The sequence below is a fragment of the Leptinotarsa decemlineata genome, unplaced genomic scaffold (genome assembly GCF_025532065.1).
Source record: "Leptinotarsa decemlineata unplaced genomic scaffold, Ldec_3_MD MMD2_tig00000882_RagTag_RagTag, whole genome shotgun sequence".
Lineage (NCBI taxonomy): Eukaryota > Metazoa > Arthropoda > Insecta > Coleoptera > Chrysomelidae > Leptinotarsa > Leptinotarsa decemlineata.
The window spans coordinates 18,694,099-18,714,885 of record NW_027412556.1 but is presented as its reverse complement, the minus strand read 5'-3'; the positions used below and the strand labels follow the sequence as shown (position 1 = coordinate 18,714,885).

The window sequence follows — 20,787 nt, the reverse complement described above, 5'->3', positions numbered from 1 at the left end:
TGGTTGTGAATAAAATATTTGATAAAAAATTATTATTGTTTGCCACCGTATGAATCAACCACCTGCAAAAAATTAATCTTGGGTAATAATCCCGAGGCAGTAGGACTTGAACCCGCTGTATGTGATATGGGTACAGGAAGTTCCTTTTTAGAACTGTCCATATGGTTTTTGGGCTGACTTTCAGCTGCAGTGCAATCTTTCTGGTATCATTTGAAAGATTTTCTTCTATCGCATCAAATATACCTTCCTCTAGTTCAGGCCTTGTTACAGTTTCTTCTATCACCTGGATATTCATTGAAACTCCCTATTTCACATACTCTTGCATGTAGCAGATGAAATTACTTTGTTAAGATATCTGTCCTGGTGAATTTTCCGTGCTTCTTCCGCATTTTCATTTCCATAAAATTATTTATGATGGAATCACCTCTGATTGACAACTCTGACTTTCACTAATATGACAACACTCTAACTCTCAGCTGATTACCAAAGCAGATTTTCATTATATGCCAAGTAGCTTCAATTCACTTCATCGTAAACGAAGCTACATATGAAGAAAACACAACCAACGGAAACGTTGTATTCTCAGTTGATTAATCAAGAGAAAGTAAAATGTTACAATAACAAGACAGTGGCGTACTTTTTTTCACAATATTGTTGGCTGAGGTGCCCGTTGAAACTCCACTGGACCTGACAATTTCAATCTAGTTGAAGCTCAATGAGCGCCCTATTACTTCAAATAACTGTAACAAATTTCAACCAAATTAGGGTAAGGATATTCATGATATTTGAAAATATTGTTTTTTTTTTAAATTCAACGCCCTGTATTTCAGAAACGAAGCAACTCCAGAAATATATTCATACAAATTTCATTCATAAAACGACCTAACGAATCACCCTCTGAAGTTTCGTAACGTAGTTGAGAAACACCCTATATAGGGAACTGAAAGTTGAAGACAGCTCTACTAGACAGAAATTTCACTATTTTTTATCCATGTCTTCATTCATGAATATATCGTCTTAGGTTGACGTTATCTACTCGTATGTTAGTGATGAATCCTATTCACTTCGAAACGGAACTGTTCTTCGGTGATCCAATTTGATTTTATTTGGAATATAAACCCCATTCACGAGTTTTAGCTCAGACTGATAATCAAAGAGTGAACGGAAATGGAATCAGAAATATATTCAACATAGTGGACTTGAAACAAGTAGACTTGTATTATTCATACATGTAATACTTCAAACAACGGTAGACCCTTTTGGCAAAAACACAAAATAGTAACCCTTCTTGAGAACCTCCGAAATAATATTATCAAAAAAGTACCAGGTGAAAATTCTACAAACTGTTTTAAGGGAGGGTTCTAGGAAATGATATGTTTGTTGAAATTCAGATATAAGTATTGCCTCCATGAATAATCATTTTGAATAATTATGAAACCCTTTCAAATTCTAGAAGAACGAACAGAGATAAATTTGTCATATTTTTCGAGTTCCAAGGCCGAGGATTTTTTAAATTTTTTTCTGATGTGTCGCTGGCGCCAGTGGCTAGCTTCTTCAGAGGTTTATACATCCTGATGACTCAATATTACGGTTTCGTAATGCGAATTCATGATGTATCAGGTAGTTTGGAGTGCTAATACCCGTACCTGCATTAGGTCGGTAACATTCTTCTTTGACTTGTTTTCTACCTGTCTTCATGCTGTTTGCTATCCTTGAACTCCTCAGAAGTTCAACTTCTTCTTCAAAAACTTCTAAGAAGTTCAAAGATAGGAAACAGCACGACAGCAGAACACAGTCAATGAATGTTACCGACGAATTACCTATTCCAGTTACAGGTATTAGCACTCAAAACTACCTGACACAGCATAAATAAGCGTTACGAAACCGTAATATTCAATCATCGGAAATTAATCCAGGATATATAAACATCTGAAGAAGCCCGCGCCAGCGAAACGCCAGGAAGAAATTCCAAAAATCCACGGCCTCTGAACCCGAAGAATACTGACACTGAAAACCTCAGCCGCAAAAGTTTCAACCATTTGGTCAGAGATAAATTATCCGGAGTTGGTCAAGAAAAAACTAAAATATGAAAGTGGGACAATTATTATTCGAAAATACACTGTCCATGATACAGTAAATATGATTTTACGATTTTATACAACAAATTTCATTTAAGGTACGTTTTGCTACACGCCAGATTCATTATTGCAGCTGATGAAGCTATCGTGTAGCAAAACGCGCCTCAAATTTTTTTTTGTGAAAATTGTGTAATTACAATCATTGAAATTATCATTCGAACAATTTTTTACTGAAAGGTATATATGATAAAGTTAGGAAGAAGGCATTGTTTATGATAATGCGCGAAATGATATGTTTTAGTATGAAAGTACGAAACAATCAAATAATTACAATGTAATCTTATTAAATATGAACGACGAATCTTTGTACAATATTTATTTTTGAGTATTCATCTTTAAGTATTATTGCAAAATTCATATTCTAAATTGTGCAACTCATGTTATCTCAGAATCTGTTGGAGAAAATTGTTAGATGCATTTAATATAAAATCTCCATGCGGAATTTTTTTTCTTCAAAATTAAGTATTTCATCACTGAACCAGTTCATAATTTGACATGCATGTGTCTACCCCAACGAAATATAATAGAACAGAATTGAAGCTAAGGTAAATGGGCAAATGTTGTATCTGAAGGATCTCATGAATGATAACCGCACTTGTTATATATCTTCTTATTCTCAAAACCGAAAAACCTAGGTTCCATTCAGAACCCTTCAACAAAGAATTGAGTCACCAACAACTGTTCAATTAGCAAAATGTCAAATGGAAGTACAAACCTCAACAAAACCTCAGGTATACACACCAATGAGCATCTTCACTGGCATACCCATATTATAAATTTAAGAAAAAAATTGAATCAAGTCTGCTACAGTGTGAGGATTATTAGTAGGTACTTATTAACAAAAAATCATTAAAAATCATAAATGCAGTAAATTTTGCTATATTATTCTGGGACTCTTTCAGTGGCATCTCGAATATATTTGGAATTCAAATAAGGGTGATAAGAACTATGTTCAAATTGAAGTATTGCCAATCTTGTCGGAGCAAATTCAAAGCCAATTATATAATGACAATACATGCATTGTACATGAATGTCTAATGTATTTATTCAAACATAGAGAAAAGTTTTCGGAAGCAGGATCAAATCATACCTACCCTTACAGATTGTCTCTGGTCTGGATTCCTGGCCATACTGGTCTGGAAGGCAATGAAGCTACTGACGACTTTGCAAAGGAGGGGGCTGCAAGAGGCTTCATTGGACCAGAACCTGTCATTGGCATCGCTTTAGGCTTTGTCAAGCAAACATTGAACTGGATGGCAAGAAGATTTATGGACTTCTGGCACTATATTCCAGGATTGGCTCACTCCAAGGCGTATATTCACCCTTCAAAGCTTAATACCAAACACTTGTTGGACTACAGTAGGGATGAACAAAGATGTCTAACAGGCCTTCTTACAGGTCACTGTCATTTGAATCATCATATGCAGAGACTTGGACTGTCAGTGTGTGATGATGATGAAACAGCAGAGCATATACTTTGTGCCTGCCCCGCTGGGGAACGAATCAGGTTCTTAGAGTTCGACAGAGCAGAACTATTACCATCTCACCTGAAAGACCACTAGCCATACAAACTAATCGGCTTCGTTGAGAAGCTGGGTTTATTTGGCCGATTGCGAATAGGTGTGAGCCACAATAAACCCTTGCGGGTTGCGGTGGAGGGTCGAATATACCCACTCACTTTAGACCTAACCTAACCTAACTTACCCTTTGCGGAATGCAAATATATGTTTCCCTATTCATAGACTAACACTAACAGAAAAGTATCCGTTATATGCATTAATCAAGTTTTTCAATAAATTACCACAAAATATCAAATCCTGTGAGAGCCTTGAAATGTTTAAAAAACATGTGAAAGATTTTCTTATAGACTTGGAACCATATTCAATTCATGAATATCTGAATTGCTGTTTGGAGATCAAACAGTTTTTGATCTTCCTCTAGAAGATGATCACTTGGTGATCGAAAGATGTGTCGAGGTGTTGAAATAACGGTTTGGTATTGGAAAAAAACTCCAGTGATATTTATTATATTAAGATGTTTTTATTTCTACTGCATACTGATGTTTTTTTTCAATGTTCGTACAATCTGTCTGACTTGTTGTATTTTATGTTTTTATGTTGCAAAACAATGTAAAGCATACCCTGTAATATATATTATTATTATTATTATCAGAATGGAGCTTTCGAATCTGAAGCTATGAGGTGGTCGTCTCATCGGGCATCACAAACCAATATACGGGACGAGCAACCATCTATTTCAAAGAAGATTTAGTCGAGTCTTCAACTAATTCAACTAATTCGTAAAACTACGAATAATATGACTATTGATCAGTGTTGATAGTTGAAAAAGATCGCCACATGTCATGTTGATGAAAGGTACATACCTGAATGAGTAATTTTCTACAGATATCATCATATCAGGCCATTCAGGTATGGTTGGCCCATTTATCGCGTGGTATCGAGCAGTCCAACGCAAGTAACGAAAATTTTATATCATTCAGCCGCGCATCGAATACAAATAATGAAATTTCGAGAAGCAATTTTGTCGTGAGAATATTGTATATGAAGATAACAAAAAATAAATTGACTTACATCAACAAATGTTGTGAGTATTTAACATTCAACATAGTGGAGTTTGTTAACTGTCATCAAAATCATTATTTTCGGTCCAGAATGGACCTTTCAGTATGGAACTGAATCAAATTGTCGGTAAAATAGAATTGAATTTGATACATTTGGCAGAAATGCCATTCAAAAATAATCTCTCGAATGTATATGGAAACTCAATTTCATTCATACGTTGGCATATATTGTATAACCTTCTTTATGATATGATAGAGAAAGTGCAGAAAATATTAATGAGAAAAAGTTTGTTATGATAACAATTATTTCAAAAATTGAAGAGGGTATATTTTTAGGAAAGAATAATTTTTGAGAAAGAAAGATGTTGGCTTTCTACTCCTCCATCTTCATATAAAAATATAGGAATCTTTCAAAGAAAGGAAGGATGAATCAATTTCAAAAAATTAACTACATACAAATATGTTTAGATTGGGCAAAGAGTAACTTTCAGACACAAACTGGAGGAAAACCCCTCAAAACCTCTACTCTCATATGAAAATTAAATTATACCCAATGAAATGTCCGAAAATGTTTCACACCAAATTATTTTCAATATTCTTTATTTTTCTAATTGGTTTTTTATTTTCTCATCTATGTATAGAGTTGATTTCTTTGAAATAATTGCTTCCTTTGGAAAATCCTCCCACATTTTTGTTTAAAGATGGAGAAGTAGAAAACCAGAACCTCCATTTCAATCTCTTTCCAACACACGTCCAATTTGAGATATTCAAATAATAATGTCTTAGTTTGAACAGATACTTTCACAATCGTCATATTTGGTATATGGAATGTGGAATTTCTAATATTTTATCTCACAGAGATACGATTGTGAAGTCAAGCGGGTATCTTCTCAAAAAAGGTGTTGAATTCGACTAGATATCACTAGATTCAAATCAAATCCACAATCCAAAATTCAACCAAATTTTGGAAACTAATTCACATCTTTGATGAATTAGCGGACAGTGTCAGAGAAAATTGAAACCGCTTTCAATCCATTTTTTTTATTTCATCTGCATCGTAATCTATTCAAATGAAATTATATCTCCATTTACTCACCCAAGGATACCTACATATACCATGTAAACTATGGTAAAGTTTTTCATTATCTCATCATTTTGTTTCCTTGGAAGTATTTTCCGTCAGATATGATACACTGGAGCCAGTGTCTCTCTAATCTCCTCAATCGTCGCAAAACCCCGTCCTTTCATCGGTATCTTCAATCTTGGAAACAGAAAAAATTTGCTGGGGCAAATCTGGGGAGTAAGGTGGCTAAGGTATGATTTCGGTGTTGTTTTTGACCAGAAAATCAAAAAACTAGAAATGAGGGAGCGGGTGCATGAACGCGATGCAAAAGCCATAAATTATTTTTCCACAATACCGGATAGTGCTTTCATATAGCTTCTTGCAAGTGGCAAATTACTTCAAAATAATACTCCTTATTGATCGTACGACCATATGGCAACAACGTCTGTTGCACTACGCCACGGTAAACGCATAAATTCGGGTTTTTTATGATGGAACAGCTTCAAACACAGCTCAGAATTTGTTTGAAGGTTATTGACAATGTTTCGCGGTGCATTTCATCAGTTCGGACCTCTATTGTCTAATATTATATAAATTGATTTGAAATTCCTGAAAAATTCTGTAAAAAATTAAAAAGATTATCTGAAAACCAATTTTATTGAGCAAAAAACTAAAATTACAATAAAATATCATACTAGCAATAACCAAAAAAACCTATAAAAACTTTCACTATTAACATGAGCTGAAAAAATTGAAACATTATTAACAAGAAATGAAAATTAAAAATATAAATTCAAAAAATTCCAAACCAAGTTACGACGTTTCGATTGTTGGATTCCTGGTTGGATTACTGTCAAGTGTGAGTGGGTTTTCGATAAGCAGATGTTTCCCATTTAGTGTCGGTCCTCTTCACCAATACATCTAAGAATGGCAATGCTTTATGGACTTCCTTCCATCATCCTTCCATCACTTTCACAATGGAGGAATAAGTCCATAATGAATTGCCAATTTTAGATGTATTGGTGAAGAGGACCAACACTAAATGGGAAACATCTGTATATCGAAACCCCACTCACACGGGACAATATCTGACCCAGGAATCCAACCACCATCAGTCGACTAAGAGAGGAATCATCAAGACTCTACTAGACCGTGCTTTCGGGCTTTGCAATACAAACGAAGGTCTCGAAAAGGAACTGGGCATTATCAAAAATGACCTTCAATGAAATGGTTACTCTAAAGTGATTGTGAAACAGCCTTTAGCTAGAAGACAGCAAGAGCTCCATAAGGAAGAGAAGCCGCCACAACCAGTACTTGTACTTCCCTACATCAGAGGATTTTCGGAAAAGATAAGAAGGATTGGGTCCAAGTATAACATCAGAACTTGCTTCAGGTCTGGGAACACTATCCATAGCAGTCTCACGAAAATCAGGCCACCAAACGCAGACTGCGATTCCAAGAATTGCATTTACCGGATACAGTGCTCATTTCTCCTCGTTTAAATCTAGCAATCCACTTCTCAACGGTTGATTTTCCTGGTACAAAGTTTGAATAATGTTTATCAAGCCAAACCTTGTCCTCAACAGTACTTTTTTCATCAAAAAACAATGCTTTCTCAAAACGCGAAATTCCTTTTCATTAATTTTTTTCAAATTAACAGAAGTTGTTTTCCAATAGCCCGACAGCTGTGAAATTTGTACACGTGTCTTTATAAGGTTAGAGTCAACTAAAAATCATATGGATTCAATACTAGCAGGTATCTCGATCAACTTCATTTTGCGGTCATCCAAAAGTATTTTGTGGACTTCTCTGATGTATTCGTTGGCAACAGCTTCTTTGGAACTTTCACTGCATGCATCCTCCTCAGTGCTCATTTCATCTAGTTCAAACCTAGCAATCCATTTCTCAACGACTAATGTTACTGGTATAAGTAAAACTGGTCCATGTATAACATCAGAACATGCTTCAGGTCTGGGAACACTATCCATAGCAGTCTCACGAAAACCAGGCCTCCAAACGCGGACTGCGATTCCAAGAATTGCATTCACCGGATACAGTGCTCGTTTAAATCTAGCAATCCATTCCTCAATGGTTGGTTTTCTTGGTACAAAGTCCAAATAATGTTTATCAAGCCAAACTTTGGCTTCAACAATATTTTTTTGAAATTTCGTACAGGTGTCTTTTTAATGTTAGAGTTAACTAAAATAATATGGATTCAATACTAGTATTAGTTCACGAACGATTTAGCCCATCTAATGATAAATTATTCTCTTTATAATGATGGAAAATTAGAAAGATGATTGCTGTCGTGCATGTCCTTGTTAATCGTAATTTCTATCAAATATTTATGACACCAAAACCCGATTCGAAAACTAGGTGAAAGTTTTGTTCATGAATCGAACATCCCGGTTTGGACTGCCACTGAATCTGCATGAAACCATAAATATGGAATCAACATAAAAATATTCGATTCATATAGCGTGATGCACGTTTTTTGTGATATCAGATGCATATATGGACTGCAACAATACGGGATTTGCATTCCAAATAAGAGTGATCTCGTTTCGTTGCGTTGTTCGGAAACATACGAATTGTGTTCAGCAGAGATAAAACTGATTTTGCATTTTGTGATGTGAAAAAATTTGTTTCAATAACATTTTGAATTGATGTTATTCATTGTAAAAACATATTTGGCAGTTATAAATCATTGTTACTCAAGCCTCACCACTCATTTATGTTTGGTTTAAAGAATGCTGATTCAAAACAAATGGCTTTCATTATCAGACTCAAGACTCATTTCAGTTTCGGGAAAATACAGAAACATTCACCAGATGCATTTTTCAACTCATAAAATGATATACATACAAAATTAATTCACCCTTTGGACATCTGTAAAGTCTTTGATACTGGTAATCATGAAATTTTGTAAAAAAAAATTATTTGATATTAGTATTAGTGGTAATACATTTTTTATGGTTTAGAAATCATTTAAGTGATAGAAAGCAATATGTGTCTTTGAAAAATAAGAATTTTTCATTGAGAAAAACTGTTTGTGGAGTACCGCGGCTATTTATGTCAGGACCTTCACTCTTTCTCATTTATATAAATTCCATTTGGGAGTTACAGCTTTCTGGAAAATTAGTAGCATTTGCTGATGATACAACTTCGATCTATTGCAATGAAGATTCACAATCAATACACCAACAAATGGAAGCCGATTTAAAACAAATACATATTTGGCTCAATATACACAAATTCACTTTGAGTTTCGAAAAATCTTCATTTATGTTCATTGATAAAAAGTCCTGTGAGACAAAAACTTCCAAATTGGTGTTGAGACACAAGAAAATTGAAAAATCCACTAGCATTCAGTTAGTACATATAAATAAAATAAAACATATAAATGAAACTCTTTCCTGGAACATCCAGATCGATATCATACGAAAAAAGCTATCTCCAGGCATTGGGATTCTACAATAAATGAGGAACAGTATTTCTGTAAAGCATCTGTAGCTAATTTACTTCTCAATTATGCATTCAAAATTATAGTATTTAGGTAGTATACGGAGAACTGCTTCTAATACAACTTTGAAACCATTGAGAAGTCAACAGAATAAAACTATCAAATGTATTTTAGATCTACCTTTCTCAGAACTAACTGAAAATCTAAATGAACCAAAGCGTTTACTTAGTGCCGAATCCTTTCATGAATCAAAAGTGTGCACTTCTCTGCAGTCTGGTAAAAGAAAATAAAAAAGTTTCCACTATAAAATTTGTAGAACATAGAAATTTACATGGTCATCAGACAAGACAGCTCGCTAATCTGTTAACAAAAAACCTAAAATCTGCATTATACAGGCGAATAATTGCATATAATGAATTACCACACTGAAAAATTGATAATAGCATTTGAGAACTATTAGTTTCATCGATTTACATAATCAAATTTATTATCAATTGGACCAATTTTGAAATAGCTTTCTTTGAAGTTATATATTCAAGTTTGAATATTTTTTGTTTGAATAATTCCCTGTATAAACCATTGTATATTTTTGGAAATGAATGAGTGAATAACAGTTACATATTACATGTTCAGTTGCATTGAAGCAACCAGACATTACTCTGATTGAATTCCAAAAGTAAATAAGTTATTTGTGATTTTTTCAGAACACTCTTATCAATTATAGTTTGGAAGGATAGTATGTGAATAGAATAGAATGATAAGTAAACCAAAACTATACATTTTATATACACTTATATACACTTTCTATACACTATACACCTTCTATTGTTTGTTATATTTTGAATTTCAAATAAGTGACTGATTTTTTTTATTTGATTCAATTTTATATGGTAGGGACTATTTTTATACATTTATTAAATGTTAATAATTTAATTACATTTACATTTGTATACAAACGCTTTGTCAAGAAGATGTTATTCTTTGATATTCAAAAATAGTTTGATTGATTGAATGATTGATTGTGTTAATCAAAATCGTTTATCGATGGAATTTCTATAACACAATATTTTTCAGGGTGGTTTGAAAGCTGCAATTTGGGCAGATGTTATGCAAGGATTGACGATGATTGTGGTGTCGATGGCTATCATTTTTCAAGGTTGCTTTGAAGCGGATGGTCCAGCCAGAGTCATCACAGTGAACAAACAAGATGGTCGACTAGATTTTTTCAAGTGAGTTGTAATCTATATAAAGAACGATTGGCAGTTGTACTTTTCACTCTACCATCGAATTAATCTTTGTGTGAAATCACCAATAACATTAATACTAATCTGAATTGAGTTTTGATCTTCCTCTTGAAGATGATCACTTAGTGATCGAAACACGTGACGAGGTGTTGAAATAACGGTTTGGTGTTGGGAATCTCCAGTAATATTCAAATAATAACAATTTAACTTTTGTTTGAAGATGGTTGACAATGTTTCGTGGTGCATTTCATTAGTTCGGACTTCCATTGTCTAATATGATATAAATTGATTTGAAATCACTGAAAAAATCTGAAACAAAATTAAAAAAGATTAGCTGGAAAATAACGATTATATTAAACCACAAAAACTGAAATTACAATGAAATAAAATACAAGCAACCACCAAAAAATAAAAAAAAAATTGAAATACAAAAACGAGATGAAAATTAAAAAAAAATTAACAAAAAATGAGAATTAAAAAATCATAAGATTCCAAACCAAGTTACTTCATGACGTTTCGATTGTTAGTTTGCACAATCGTCTTCGTGTGATAACTTTTGATGTTATTCCGTCTGATGTGCTACTGTTTATAAGTTCAGATGTGGTTTATATACTAAAATTGTTCATAAGTATGGTCATTTCATGTGAATATTCCATAAAGCGGTGAAGGACGCATTTCTATAACATTTGATAAAGCATTTGACATTTTAGCTACGTTTTCTACTTCATTATCGTGTAAAACCGCCGTATGTGTACCAAATGGTATCAAAAATGCAAATGGGAATACTGCGTTCTGTGAAGAACCATGAAACTTGTGAAGGCACACTTTCCCATGCACAAAAAATGAAAGTGTGATCAATGGAAAGTAATTCTAACTTGTGCAGCTGACGGAATCCAGCTCACCTAAAATGTCTGAATAAATAGTTTGAACAAATTAAATGTTTCGAGTCTATCACATCGACAATACGATTTATATCTGTCTGTATCGCCTCCAACATCATTTTCACGTTTTCTATTTTTAACGTGTTCATATTTCATTGTCTTTCTTCAATGAAGTTTATTGAGGCATACTTCCTTATCGGCGAAATTTTGTGGATTTTCTGAAATCAACGGATTGTTCTGCTTTTCCAATTTCTTTGTTCAACTTCCGAACTCTATCGAATGAAACACAACATGACATGCACGCATATCGAACATACGGTGTCTGTTCATAAAATAAGATGAATTTCAATTTTTCTCAAAAAATATTCATTTATTCAACAATTCATATTTCTTCCTCTTCGAAATAGTCCTCCTCAGATATAATACACTAGTGTCAGTATTTTTACCAATTTTTAAAACAGTTCTGATATGCACTTCTGTAGAGAATGGAGGGTGAGTGTAGGCCCATAGCACTTAGTCCACATGTGACCCATTGTACATCCTCCTGAGGAGTTGTCCTCCTAGGTCATCGTCGATTCTGCCCTTTCCAGGAAGGTAGACAGGTCACTGGAGATATTTCCTTTATATCGGCAGGTGTAGGCCAAGACTCGCCGAACACACACTCTCTTATTGACGATAACTCCGGACACTCGCATAAGACATGCCTGACAGCTTCACAGGGTCGCCCAGGGTGAATATGGCAAGACTGCATCCTTTCAGTTCATCCCATCTCTAGGGATTGAGCATGGGGATAACGTTTGGTTAATTTCACAATTGTCGAAATCATCAGGCCGTAGGTCCAGCCGCTACCTTGGCTGAAGAGTCAGCAATACGATTACCCTGATATGCATTTTTTGGTATGTCCTCCAGCTCTACCAGCGATTTGGTTTTTATCTCCTCAATCGTCGCAAAATGCCGTTTCTTCAACCTTGGCAACAGGAAAAAGTAGAAGGGCGTCAATCCTGGTAAATACGGTTGTTGTTTTTGGCCAAAAAATTACGAACAAGCAATGACGAGTAAGCAAGTGTACTATCATGATGTAAATGAACTGAATCTCAACAATATCGGACATTTTCTCCATATTGCTTCTTGCAAGCGACGCATAACAACAGTGTAACACTTATTATTGACCGCACGACCATGTAGCAGGAACTCCTGATACACTACGCCACAGTAATCGGACAAAACAATAGAAAAAACCTTGACATTCGATCGAACTAGACTTCCTTCCTAACCTAAGTTTATGTAACCAGAGAGTTTTCGGAAGATCAAAGAGGGATTTGAGAAAACTTGCAGTGGCTAGGTAAGAGTTGTACCTAACAATTGTACATGAAATTGCAACGAATGGAGAAAAGGAACTTTTAGTGATACTTTCAACAACTGAAAATCCTCATGTCAGTGCCAGGGAAAGCGTTTACTTAAGTAAACAGAATATCAATATAAATAATATTACCAGAAATCACTGAGTATAATATGTAACCATCAATATGTTTTGAGAAAAGTTCTCTTCAGTGGTGAATGAACGTTTGGAAGCAATGATATGATCAATAGGCACAACTGTATCTAGCAAATCCTGATTAGGATAGATAACTTCATTACGAAAACAAGTCGAACTATATTTTTTGATGGGCCACTGAGTGAAGAAATTGACATAGACTTCGTCTGAAATGTTTCACCAAATTCATTGACATAAGACATGACTACCCACAGTGTATATAAGCTTGAAATATTCTCAACAGTTGGCACAGAAATGAATGGAAACGGAACCATTCAGCGGCTAACTTGATCTCCAGATCTCAAGCCTCCAGATTTGTATCTATGGAGAAGTGTTGAAGGAAAAGTTTATCGAGATAACCCAGTGACTTGAAGAATTCTCCGTTTCATCATGAAATTAACTTCAATCGAAGTTGAAAGAAAAATTTAAGAAAAATCTCATTCATCAATAACACAATATGGAAAATTGTTTCAATAACAGCTGTGAACTCATGACTGTAGAAATAGTTTGAATTCATTCTGTTACCAGTTTTTTCAAGAGATGAAGTATCCTTATTATGAAAGTATTTAAGTATTTGAGGAAGCTATTGTATAGCGAAATATGTATTGTGGTTTTGTAAACTGCCCACGATGAAATTTTTCTTGAATATAGAGTATTTCATTTTTCTAATTGATTCGGCCGTTACTTGATGAAGATCCATAGTAATTTCACAAACTACACTTAAACGATTTGATCTCCACTAACTAACTAAACTAACTAACTAACTAAAAGTTAGTGGAGATCAAATCGTTTAAGTGTAGTTTGTGAAAATAGAGTATTTCATTTGAAAAACCTGAGAAACACATATTGAATTATGAAATTGATACCTGATGAAGATCCACAAGATCACGAAATGGTTATTCAAATCCTGCTGGGAAGCAGTTGTCAACCACTCACGCATCATTTGAACACTTTGTATTTGTACTCACATATTTTAAATAACATCAAAATTTGCCATCCAGTGCTTTTTTGCACTCCCAAAAATTCCACAAATGGAATGTTTCTCGTTTAGAAAATAACTTCCGTTCTGGATATTGTTTTTTAGACTGAAAAACTTTTTAATTTGTCATCTATCGGCGAATTGCTGAAAGTATCTTTTTAATAAACTGCCAGCCAACTGGATGGGCGTGAACCAAAGTTTAATAAAGAACGAAATTTTAATAACGGCTTCGAAGGCAAATTATTTTATGAGAGGCAGTTCCGCGAAATACTTGTGAACGATAAATTGAGCCAACTTTAGTTTGCATGCTTGGAAATTTCAATTGATATGCTAGCAGAAATGACAAGAATTTCACATGAATTTAATCGATACTTGTCACGTTCGGCATCATATTTCACAGTATATTCGGTGGCTTGCGACGAACTGTTAGATTATTCAATAACTTTCAATTTTAGACGAACTTACATTGGCATTACTGATTTCAAACAATGGAATCAATACTTCCTTCTGTTCTTTTGAGTATATAACCTTCTGATGTTCTGTTTGCAATCTTTGGTGTAGTAATGAGTATTAATGGAGTTTTTTCCCAACACCATACTGTTATTTGAACACCTCGACACGTGTTTCGATCACCAAGTGATCATCTTCAAGAGGGAGATCAAACTTATCTACTCACAAAGCTATCCTTTTTATACCATAGATACCTGTTCTAGGTACCTGCGTCTTGAGAGTTTTAAATTAATTTCACAATATTACCTTATCTACTAATCTTAAATTAATTTTACAATGTGTCCTTATGTAATAGTCAGGTTACTCTTAAAAATTAAATATTATTTTCAACAAACAATACAGCGTGACTCACGGTCGATGGTAGGTTAGACGTTTCTGGAAAACGCAAGGCATGATTTTTCTGAAAATTTCATCTCTCACATTCCCTTACCTGTTCTATCGATCTAAAGTATTTTCAGCATTGCGGCGTTGCCACTTCCATAAAAAATTCCTAGCAACTTTTTTTTTAAGTGAAACACCCGTATATCAACACATTTTTGGAATCGCTCTGATATTTTAATACTTTTTCGTTAATAATGTCCTATACCTATCTCTATCTGTTTTCGAGATAAAAAATAAATTGTGCTAAATATGGTCCAAAACATAGCCTTAATTGAAATTAACTACAGCAGTACTCTCAATTCATAAAAAGTTGATATTTTGATGATAGTTTGGACAAACTCGAAATATTCAAATAACACTAAGAAATCGACTCCATATCATACAGGGCGTGCTAAAATTACTATTATTTCCATTGTGTATGAAAGTAGTCAAAAGTTCATTTTTTCGAATGAAACCCCCTGTATAATACTCGGTAAATTGAAATATGGTGAAAAATGCTTTTCAATAAAGTCGCTTCATTTAGAAACATATTTTTTTTTTTTTATTTGGATTTAAGTAGCAGTGGAATTATCAAGCTTATAGCAAGCAGTTCGGTTACATTTATAACTAATTGATAAATGGTTATTGACGATGTTTCAAAAAATTGCCAAAAATGAATGCAAATAGTGATTATTCAAACGAAGTTCTTATGAAATTATTTATTTTACACATGAACAAAGTGATCAAATCATTGTCAGAACGTGTGAAAAAGTCAACCAAATGTGTCCTGAATTAACACCAATGAACGAGAGGAAGTTTGTAAGGTTAAAAAATAATTTCCGTAACTATGGCTCAAAGTTTCCAGGGAACAACTGTACCAAAAATCAGTCATTTCTAGGTAAAAAGTAAGATTTTGTGAGCTAAAACATGTGAAAGTACAGACAATAAGAGAATAGGATGATTCAAAATAACAAAATTGTAAACAAAATATCACATTTTCACAATAAATGCTGAAAATGTTGTCCATTACATTCTAAACACTTTATAATGTTTTTTTTACGCGATTTGTGGTTGCTTTTTCAATTTCCTGGTATCCAGATCTTCAATATTCCGCACTATTCGCCGTCGCAATTCTTCTTCGGTAGGCACTGGAGTACTGTATACCCTATCTTTTAAAACACCCCATAAAAAAGTCAAGTGGCCTGAGATCGGGTGATTTCGGTGGCCAATCCCACGGCCCTAAACGCCTAAACCAACGATCGTCGAAGAGTTCGTCAAGTTGTAACGTTTACAATTGTGTAATCGTTACTTTCTTCATCAAAGAAGAATAAAGTGTACCTTTTTCCATTCAATTATTACTTGTAAACCATATAAATTTGTGTTATTGAAGACATACATGAATTGTGATTTCTCGATGTATAATACTTTTATTTCCACAGCTCACCGAGATCTTTGATGCGGCGTTCAACCGAAAAGTATCTTTTATTATTGATTTAATTTGTAAATAAATCCAGTCCTGTTTTGGTTATGTGAAAAGAACGATAACAGTGACACTGCTTTGTTCTCTTCTTCTTCATTTTTAGTAAATCAGGCGGTAGAATTGAGAGACACTTGTCTAGTTTGTGTTTTATTAACATGGATTCTCAGATGATCATTTAGTGGAAAATATGGGTCATAGCGCAAGCGCGAATTTTCGTTTGGGATTTATGTTCCAAATTGTTGGTAACCTTTAGAAAATAGGAAATGTTTTTTATTGAAATTAGAATTTTGCAATTGGAGAGGACGGAAGTGCTTGGCCATTTTCTGTCCTGGCGCCGCTGAGAACTCATGTGAGGTTAACAATTAAAAGATTCTGAAAACCTTATAAGATAGTGAATTCCATATTAATAAGTCAAGAGGTAAATATCTAATATCATTATTTTCATTTAAGTAATAATCTAAACTAGCTTCAAGAGAAATATAAAAATATATATATATTTTTTAGACACATTTAAGAGGTAATTTCATTTCTCTTTCTGTCTCTTTTAGTTCTGCCAGAAAAAATAGTATAATTAGAAAAATTAGTATACTTGGAAAAAATTAGTATACATAGAAAAATTGGTATACAGGTTTGGTATACAGGAAGATTAGTATGCATAAAAAAAGTGGAAGACAAAGCAAGAAAGTTTTTTTTGAGGAGTTTTGTGTTTTTTTTTAATCATATGACAATGGAAGGAAACCTATAAGTTTCATCGGACCTGAATTCCACGTTAGAGATCTCTGGGAGCTACCATCACATTCTTATCACTGGGCAGATAAAAGGAGTTAAACTAGTCTTTATGAAAATTATTCTTAATACAAAAAAGGTTTGAATGCATTCATACTTAGGTAAGGAACTATACGGTAATTTTTATTCAAGTATTGAAATGTAAAAAGGGACAGTGTTCCCATTGATTTTGTATCAATTTTGGTATTTCATAATAAATTGTAGCAAACTTTATTTCATATGAAGTGATCCCAACAAACAAATTAAATTAATAAAACAAATTGATTTGTATCATTTGCATTTTGGGGATTTCAGACACCCAAGAAAGTCTTTCTACAGAGACGGGTCTGAGAATGAGTTTGAAACCACTTTAAAAACTGTAGATGGCGTCCAAAGTAACATCAAGGTAAATCAAGCTTATTCTCAGTCAAAAATTGGATTTCTGAGAACCTTCACCTTGTAACGACCTACGCCCTTGCCGCCCTGAAAAAGCTAGCCGAAAGCAATTATCGCCTTATTTCTATATCTTGATAGAAAGAAGGTGACAAAGTTTCCTGGAAACTTCCTGGGTGGAATGAGCTGGCGCTCCGTCCAGTTGAAACCACGAATTCCTATATTCCTCTAAAGGCAAATTTTCAAGAAAATCGGTTAGAGTCGTCCTTATTATTTGCACTGCATTCAGTGTGTCTTCATAAATGAAAAAGCCAATTTTATTGTTCTTCAGAATACAGAAAACATTCAGGTCAAATTTTTCTTGAAAACCCATTTCTTTTGTAACATGAGGATTATGATCAGCCCAAAAATGTTCATTCCTTCTATTGAAAATACCATCCCTCCTAAATTTTGATTTGTCGTTGCAAATTATTTTTGACAAAAATTCACGATCTTCCTGTGTATGAATCAAAAATGCATTCTGCGTTCGAAGTCTTCTGCTTTTAGAGCTTGAATTCTGGTAAATTTATACGGATGCATTCCGTGATTTTTCAAAATTCGTTGTACTGAAGCATGTGATACACCTAAATCTTTTTCTGCACTGCGAATGGAAGCTTCTTGATATGCATAAAAATATGCCAAAACGTTAACAGTATTGTCCTCACTTGAAGTAACAGGTTTTGGTAACGTTGAAGACGCTTTTAACATGGAGCCATAGTTAAGGAAATTATTTTGTAATCTTACAAACTTCCTCTCGTTCATTGGTGTCAATTCAGGATACATTTGGTTGAATTTTCTACAAGTTCTGGCAATGATTTGATCACACTGTCCGTGTATAATTAATAATTTCATAAGAAATTTGTTTGAATAATCAATATTTGCATTGATTTTTGGCGATTTATTGAAACACCGTCAATAACCATTTATCAATTACTTATTAAAGTAACCGAACTGCTATAAACTTGATATCTCCACTGCTACCTAAATCCAAATTCTAAAAAAAAATGTTTCTAGAAGAAGCGACTTTATTGAGAAAACTTGACGATTTAGGTAAAGGGACAGGATATATCATCTTTAGGCATTTTTCACCATCTTTCAATTCATCTAGTAATATACAGGGGGTTTTATTTGAAAAAATGAACTTTTGACTACTTTTATGCACAATGGAAATAATAGTAATTTAAGCACGCCCTGTATGATATGGAGTCGATTTCTTGGTGTCATTTGGATATTTCAAGTTTGTCCAAACTATCATCAAAATATCAACTCTTCATGAATTGAGAGTACTGATGTACTTAATTTCAACTAAGGCTATGTTTTGGACCATATTTAGCACAGTTTATTTTTTATCTCGAAAACAGATAGAGATAGGTATGGGACATTATCAACAAAAAATTATTAAAATACCAGAGCAATTCTAAAATGTATTAATATACGGGGTGTTCCATTTAAAAAAATAAAGTTGCTAGGACTTTTTGATAGAAGTGGCAACGCCACAAAGCTGAAAATATTTTAGATCGATAGAACAGTTAAGGAAATGTGAGAGGTGGAATGTTCAAAAAAATAATGCTTTGCGTTTTCCAGAAACGTATAACCAACCATCGACCGTGCGTCACGCTGTATAGTATACTATTTGGTATTGGTCCATCATCGTTATTCATAATATTATTATGTTTACTTATTTCTACACTCTCATAGGCAGCTGGATGCCTGTTGTTGTTAACTTTTCCAACTAATCTATGAAGTCTATGGAAGGGTTTAGTCTTCCATATTTTGCACCGCAGTCCTTACATTTCATTTCGTAAATTCCAGACTTTTCTGAATTCTCGACTTTGTCTTTTGCACTTCCCAAAAGGCTCTGTAGTGTATGACTTGTTTCAAAAACCACCTTCATACTTAGTTTCTTGAAAATCTTTTCAAATCTTCATGTATTGGTGGTATGGAACTGAGATATATTTATCTTGGTTTTTGTCCTTTCTGAAAGTCGAGATTTCGTTCATTCTTAACCTAAACTTCTTCTTCCTTATTATGTCATCTACAATACCCCTCATGAAACCGTTTTGGCGATACAACTGCCGCAATAGATTTTCAATTAATAGAACACACTTGCAGACCGATTTCGGGCTGTTTGGTCACTCTTCAGTGCAAGGTAGTGTCTATCATCAACATAAAGTCGATGATTTCCGATAATTGAAAATCAAATTCCTTCAGAGTATCATTCCTCCAACTAGGCTGATGCAGACAACAATTATTGAAAATCATTGATTTTATGTTGATGATAGACACTACTTTGCTCTCACGAGTGGCCACACAGCCTGTTTGTTCCAATATTTGAAAATCTATTGCAGCAGTTATATCGCCAAGAGCATATGCAGGAATAACTTCAGTGAAGAATCCTGCACCGATACCTTTCAGATATAATCCAATGCCCTTCGTGGTATTAGCCAGGAGAGTAGTTGTTTTCTAATAGGTGGCTGGCCTGAACGAATTGTTCCTTTAGTTGATTTGATTTATAGCCAGTCTTCAAGTATGCCGACTGACTATATCTCAAATGATTTTAGAATGTGCTTCGCTATCTCCGATTTTACCATCTGTATTTTCCTTGCATATAACAAGGTATACTGTAAATACAATCTTTCGTTCTTTCGGCCGTATTTTCCGGTTGAGATCACGTTGTGTTGGTAGTTGTTCTTACATTAAAATGCATTTTGCTCCAAAATTGTTATAATGATAATTATTTCCTCTTTCATATCATGAACTGAATTGCAAACTGTCTTTGCCCTATCATAAAAATATGTAACTATATCTTTTCTGACGCTTGTGTGGTGATCAGATTAATAGTGGAGATATCTATTAGTATGAGTTTTCTTTCGATAAACAGATTCCCTATCAGTTTAGTTTTGTTAATTTTACGGATTCAATAGGCAGAATGCCATCATGTTGTGTTACTAATAATCAGAAATTTCACTTCATCAGCTGTATTCAAAAATGAACTAACTCATTTTTTATGTCCACACTAAGTTACTGAATTATAATGGTGATGAATAATTTTACAATTACGATCGGCCAAGTGAATATCGATACACTTGATGAACAAATGTGCCAAATTCGTGTATTTGTTATATTGCTCCGTCTCAAACTCTCATATTGTTTGTGCATTAATGTGTATGTTGATGATCATATTCAATATGTTCGCATTCAGTTATAATACGTAGTTAGTTATTTTTTGAATCATTGTTTTTTCTTCCTGCTATAAACAATGTATGTTTCTTGGGAAAATAAGTGGTTACTATATAACGCACAAGTATATGAATTAATCTATTTCATGGTGTACTCATCAGAGTTTCTGTAGAAAAT

At 33.9% G+C, this 20,787-nt stretch overlaps 1 protein-coding gene across 3 annotated transcripts in view; it reads left to right on the top strand.

Moving 5' to 3' along the window:
* Positions 1 to 20,787, top strand: part of LOC111506188 (sodium-coupled monocarboxylate transporter 1) — a 260,551-nt gene that overhangs the window by 191,096 nt on the left and 48,668 nt on the right. For all 3 annotated transcript variants that reach the window (XM_074175184.1, XM_074175185.1, XM_023161192.2), the window contains one exon: positions 10,320 to 10,474. In XM_074175184.1, coding sequence (XP_074031285.1) covers positions 10,320 to 10,474 — 155 coding nt within the window. The remainder of the gene's footprint in view (positions 1 to 10,319; positions 10,475 to 20,787) is intronic.